Source organism: Siphateles boraxobius, unplaced genomic scaffold, assembly GCF_051911475.1.
Source record: "Siphateles boraxobius isolate OS27281-9 unplaced genomic scaffold, OSU_SipBor_1 1, whole genome shotgun sequence".
Classification (NCBI taxonomy): domain Eukaryota; kingdom Metazoa; phylum Chordata; class Actinopteri; order Cypriniformes; family Leuciscidae; genus Siphateles; species Siphateles boraxobius.
The window spans coordinates 17,757,871-17,764,150 of NW_027508699.1; the positions used below are offsets into that span (position 1 = coordinate 17,757,871).

The following is a 6,280-nucleotide window of genomic DNA, read 5'->3' on the forward strand; positions in this document are numbered from 1 at the left end:
GAGAAGCCATGAAGAAATGTAATATTCAATATTCTATTATGTTTCAGCTACCCTCAACCACTGTATTTTTCCACACTTTCCTTTATCTACGTCTTAAAAATAAATCTTTCCTCCTCACACAGAACCTGCAGTCTTCTGCATTTGAGCTTTGCTTGTCGTCTGGGAAAAGTAAACTCTGCTAGTCTTCTAATCGATTTTTTTCTTCCAGTTAGCATGTGTAAGGCAACAAACCCCTTTCCCAGAAGAGTTGCATGCAACATTTTCCTGCCCTACTACAAACGAGCACATTCCCGCACGTCGCCATTTGCAGTTTTTTGTGTTTTTCCAGCTTGATTGTTATGGAGCTTGACAGTGTATGTTGGCTCAGGTCAATAACGGTGGTTTTATTTTGTCTGGGTTCAATGCAGTCAGTATTCATCACATCATGCACAATCAGTGGGGAAGTTGGATCTGCTGAAGAGAATCACTGTGGGGTTTTTTTTTTTCATGCAGCCTCATTTTTTGGCAAACATACTGCTTTGCAAGTTCAGCGAGTTCGGCAGTTTCCCTAGAAAGACTTTACTAAAAGTAATGTGAGAAAATATTTAGCAATTGCAGGGCCAAGCACAGTGGATGAAATGTCACTTTAGCACAATCCAATGAATTTAGAGAACAGTTGAACAATTATTTTAGGATAATATATTCTGTACTCCTCAGAATGCCCATATAAGATTCAAGTATCCATCCAATACATTTTGTGTGGCCATCTTTTTTGTAAGATTGGAAAAAGACAAAATTTACTGGACAAAAGTAAAAATTTTAAATACGCTATTGTTCAAAAGTTTGGGTCAGTGTGTTTTTTGGATACAGAAAATTGTGAAATTAATAATAGCTGTTTTGTTTTCTATATTAATATCTCAAAATGTAATTTATTCCTGTGATGGTAAAGCTGAATTTTCAGCATCATTACTCCAGTCTTCAGTGTCACATGATACTTCAGAAATCATTCTAATATGCTGATTTACTGTTCAAGAAACATTTCTTATAATTATCAATGTTGAAAAACAGTTGAGCAGCTTAATATTTTTGTTGACACTGATGTATTTGTTCTATTTTTTCTATTCTGATTAATAGAAAGTTCACAACAGCATTTATTTGAAATAGAAAACTTTTATAAAATTATAAATGTCACTAAAAAATTACATCTTTTTGTTATTTCGGTTTGGTTATGTATTTAGTATGCATATGTGTAGAAATGAAATTTTCATTGTTCAAGTAAGAATAATTGACACAAAACGTATTAACAAATTAAAAATAATTATTATTTATTCAATAAATGGCCAATACTGTCAACAGTTCATTGCCATTTGAAATGTGAAAAAAAACCTCTAACATTTGAAATAAAACATCCACACTTGTAACACAAAAGCATCTGTGAACACCTCGTGATATTTATATGTGTAAAAAGAATATTACAACGCATGTAGCATGTCAATAACAATACGAAAAATCTGCAATAAATACATCATTGAAATAAATTATTAATATAAATAAATTAACAAATAAATATCAATTTAAAATATAACATCAAGTATCATGGTGAAAGTAATGAGATCTTCAAATTCTTTTAGAGCTCTGAACTCCGCTCGTTCAAGACAATCGTTGGATTAATATTATTTTGTGTGGAGTGCACTGAGCTTGAATTCATGTTTTCAGAAGTCTGAAATTTCACATCAGGCACCTGAAAGGACACCATCGGACAGGGTCCATTGATATTCAAGCACACCAGCTTCTTGAGTGAGGCTGTGTTAACAATGTCAAATCCAACTTTCCCACCAAATGTGCTGGGCATCCAGTATTCAGGAGAACAAATAGCATTTCCCATGAGGCCTTTGAGAGAGTAGGGGGCTCCCATCTCCACAATAGTCTCCCCAAATACAGCGTTGGGTCTAGGTTTCTCCACAAGAAGGCCAGGATACAGCTCAACCGCATCTATGTGACCATACAGCTTCTTCAGTTCGTCTGCCAGCTCCTTATCTCCTGTTTTACCATTCAAAAAAGTTACAGTTAAATAAGAGGTGTATTTTTCCTAATATTCTCATTACTAAATCTGTATAAAAAGAGTTGTTTTTCCAGTTTTGCCATATTTTAGGCCTGTTTACACTAAGAACGATAACTGTTAGTGTACACACCAATGGACGATAGCATTCTGTTTTATAACCGCACAGTTAAATCGGCTGCTGTTTAAAATGTGCAAGCTCTTTAAACTCGGGCGGATTCTGATTGGCTGTCAATGTTTTCATTGTTCATCAACTGGGAAAAATCGTTCTGAGAGTGATTCCAGCAAATATAGTTCTTCTGTGTCATTATCATTATAGTTGTAGTGTGGACTTCCCAATTCTCGTAGAATTGGAGATTATTAAAACTTTTTAGTTACAGTTATCCTCTTTGATGTGAACGGGCCTTTTATTGACACCTGTGATGTTCACGGTTTGTCTTACCTGTCATCTCCTCAAAGGACGAGTAGGGCTTCATGTTGAAGCGTTTCCTGTAGGCATTGAAAGACTGGTAGCGCATCTGTCTTGAATGCTCCAGAGCTTTAACAGCAACTCCCTGAACTGAAGCCGGCAGGTTGTGTCCACCAGCTACCTGTTCACACAAACATGAGATCAATTAACAAAGACAGTAAAGTGAAGACAACGAGATTTATGCACACTCATGTCGTTCCGACTTTTTTCTTCGGCAGAACACAAAAGACGATATTCTGAATAACTTTTTTGTGTCCATGCTATAAAAGTCAATGGGGTCCAAATCAACATTGAACCTCACTCACTTTCATTGTCAGAAGAAAAAAAACATTAAAATTTTACAAAATATCTTCTTTTGTGTTCCACAGAAGAAAGTAAGTTAAAAAGGTTTTGAACAACATACGTCTTCTCTGAGAATCTTTCTACAAGTGAAACTCACCCTTCCAGCCGTCTGTTTGGTGAAAGACTCCACCAAGTTTCGGATGCCGTGTTCGGTCACTATAGAGTTGTTGAACACAAACTGGTGGTAGCCGTAGACCTGACCCTGGATCTGAAAGTTGTCGGGCATCAGCGGGTGCCAGTGATACAGAGTGTTGAATTCGGAAGAAATGCGGTTCTGGTACTGGAAGCGTTGTTTGAAGAGAAGCTCTGGGTCAAACTTGAGCTTGAAATTGTAGCCACTCAGATGCTGAACGTAGTCCTCAATCACGATTTTGATGGTCTCACCTGGAAGAACAAAATTGGAAATATTTAATCTCTCCACAAAATTGTGAAGATTAGGAATGTTTTAGATGATGCGACCTTGACTCACCAATCAGGATGAGACGAGTGGTTTGGAAGATTCTTTCGTCGTCCCAGTCGGGATGCTCTTGCTTCATGATATCACATACACGGTTGTGTTCACGGAGCCAAATGGTTGCATACATCATCAAACCTGGAACCAGACCAAAGGCCTCATGACCCACAGCAAATTTATGTTCCTCTGGGACATGAGGCGGATAGTGCATCTCCACCTGGACATCTTTCACCAGCGGAGGGTACACCTCACCATCCACAACCTAAGGGTCAAATATATTTTTAACATTAACTACTTTTCTCACATTTAACCAATTGTTATGTCCATTTAAAAGCTGTAGTTCCCCTAAAGATTTTAATTTTGTCATCATTAACTCATTCTCATGTCATTCTAAACCTGTACTATATGACTTTCTTTCTTCTTAGGAACATAAAATATCTTGATTAAAAGTCAATGGGGTCCAATGTTTTTTTTTTTTTTTTTTTTTTGTCCCTATTGACTTTCATTGTATGGAAAAAAAAAAAGATTCTTCAGAATGCCCTCTTTTATGTTCCACAGAAGAATAAAAGTCATAAAGGTTTGAAAAAATATGAGGGTGAGTAAATGATGACAGAATTTTCTTTTTTGGGTGAACCATCTATCCCTTAAAGAGCTGTTTCAATGTCCATCTGTATAGCACAAACCTGATACTTTAGCTTTCCATCTTTAAATAGACGAAGTTTGTGTTGTCTCTCCAGCGTCTCTCCATAGATATGCCCCAAGTCCACCTAAAACATGACAGAACCTTTAGAAATTGCATTATAGTACCATTTGGATGGTATGTCAAATTTTCTCTCCAAGTAAAATGGTTAATAACATAGCTTTGAATGCCACTTACTCCATGACCCAAGGCTTTGGTGAAGGCTGGTCCCTTTTTAAAATCAGACTTGAAGAACTGATGAGTGAAATGCTGGGCGAAGAAAGCAAACATGAGACTGGACCTCTGTGGATCAGGGATGAACTGTTTCCTCAACAGCACCTTCTCCACCACCTGCGTTGCATTTGGGAGATCAGGTGTAGGGCAGTTCTGGGGCAATGGGGCGAGGGTGCGGGTGTAATAGGACAGGTTAGAATAGGCTTCCCAGCTTTTGTAGTAATAATCTGCATTGTATGTCGGTGGACTGTCGACCAAATGGGACCTTGCTGTAAAACAAGAAAAAGTCAATATTAATTTGTGCATTTATTTATTCTTATTTTTTAATTACATTCAGTTTTACTATGAATCCACATAAAAAGCAACATCATTCAACTTACATGTCAATACATAGCTCATTATGGCATCTCTCAGGAAAGAAATGTTGTTGATAATGTCCCAGATCCATTTATAATGTGTTAAAATGTAATGCACTATGTCTGGCCTTGGTTTCAGAGTTGATCTGATACGTGTGAGAAGCTCAGCTGTGAGGAAAGAAAAAAACAGTTTTGAGTGCACACATTTTCTCTGTGTATATTTTTTTTTATCAGGAAATACAATCCATGACCAGACTTACGTGTAGTGCAGTTTTCACCATAATAACCTGTCCTGGTACAGTCACATTCATAAGCATCAGCACCTTTGGATAAACACACACCCTGGTTTTGGCAAGGCTGTTTACAGCAAGGGTCGTCTGCAAGAAAAAGTCATAACGTTAAAAAAAAAAAAAATGAAGATTGTTTCCATGCATGATTAAAGGTTAGGCCTACTGCATTTGGGTCGAACAATCAAACTGTGAAAGAAACAGTCTAACATTGCTAAAGCTGAGTTAACTTACATCCTTCACCGGGAAAGATCCAAAAGCTTGAAAGTAGTACCAGGCAAACCAGTCTATTCATTCCAGAGGTTTTATCTATAATGTCTTACTCCGAAGCCGAGACGCGCACTCTGGTACAACTCGTGGAATTCTGTGTGCCTTGAAGCGATCCTGCGCCTTTTAAACTGTTTCACAGGGAAGTTCTCTTGCGCAATTTCCAAGATGATTAGAAAAAAAGGTTTGTTATGTCCAACCCAACGACTACATTTTTCCACACGGTGCACAGTCCTCAAATATTTACTTTTGGGAAAATGTAGCCTATTCATTTATTATTAAAAAATGAAAGTGATTTGTTAGTAGCCTATCTAACTGTAGCTAAAAACAACCGTTGACAAATATAGCCTAGGCTACTATATAAAAATACACCTAATAAAAGATTTTTCAGATTAACAATAGGCAATTCAGATTTTTTTAACTGCATCTACTCAAATGTTTAGCCTATATAATTATTTTTTTTGTTTGTGTACTTCCAAAATAGGCTGTATTGGAATCTGTTTCAGGTAAAGTAACCTACGGCTTTGGGTGAAAAAAAGAAAACATTTCTGCGTAAACTGTAATGATCAAAATCAGACGCGACACAAAGATGTAGATATAGCCTAGGCTACTGCATTCCAGTTAGGCTATGTACATCATGCATTCCTTTCCAGCTCATGAGCGCCACCTAGAGCAAATGTCGCTATTCATTTGTAATCTTGCAAAATGATTCCTATATTTTTAGGTGTTATAATTGAATTCTTATTATGAAATAAACCTCAAATGAAAACCTAAACACTTTGATGTTCGACATTTCAAATTTACAGTAGCTAGGCTATTATGAGAAAAAAAGAAACATAGAAAGACAGCATAGAAAGTCTAGCGCTAAAATTGTCCTGTTCATGTGTCCATCAGAGTTGAAATATGAAGAACCGGGGCGGGAGAAGAGTTTGCGTACGCCCAAAAATGGAAATGATTTTAGCGTATCGATTCGTTCGAATGATTCATTTCTTTGAACCGGTTCATGAAATCTATTCACCAGTCATTTGAGTCGTCAATCAAGTGCTCACATTTGACGTTTTCTTGTTTGTGGTTAATTATTTTTTTGTTTAATACTGATCACTGATAATTTCGTTTTTGTATTGCTCATAGCCTATTTATCACAGGCTTTGTGT

General features: G+C 36.8%; 1 protein-coding gene across 1 annotated transcript; it reads right to left on the minus strand.

The window, feature by feature from the left end:
* Positions 1-1,279: 1,279 nt before the first annotated feature.
* ptgs2a (prostaglandin-endoperoxide synthase 2a) lies at positions 1,280-5,237 on the minus strand. Its single transcript, XM_077225750.1, has 9 exons — positions 5,094-5,237; positions 4,833-4,949; positions 4,597-4,740; positions 4,181-4,485; positions 3,987-4,070; positions 3,319-3,565; positions 2,947-3,233; positions 2,481-2,628; positions 1,280-2,019 (listed from the first exon to the last, which is right to left on the minus strand). Exons 1-9 carry the CDS (start codon positions 5,152-5,154, stop codon positions 1,607-1,609), a joined length of 1,806 nt encoding a protein of 601 aa, XP_077081865.1. The 5' UTR covers positions 5,155-5,237; the 3' UTR covers positions 1,280-1,606.
* Between the last annotated feature and the right edge of the window lie 1,043 nt (positions 5,238-6,280).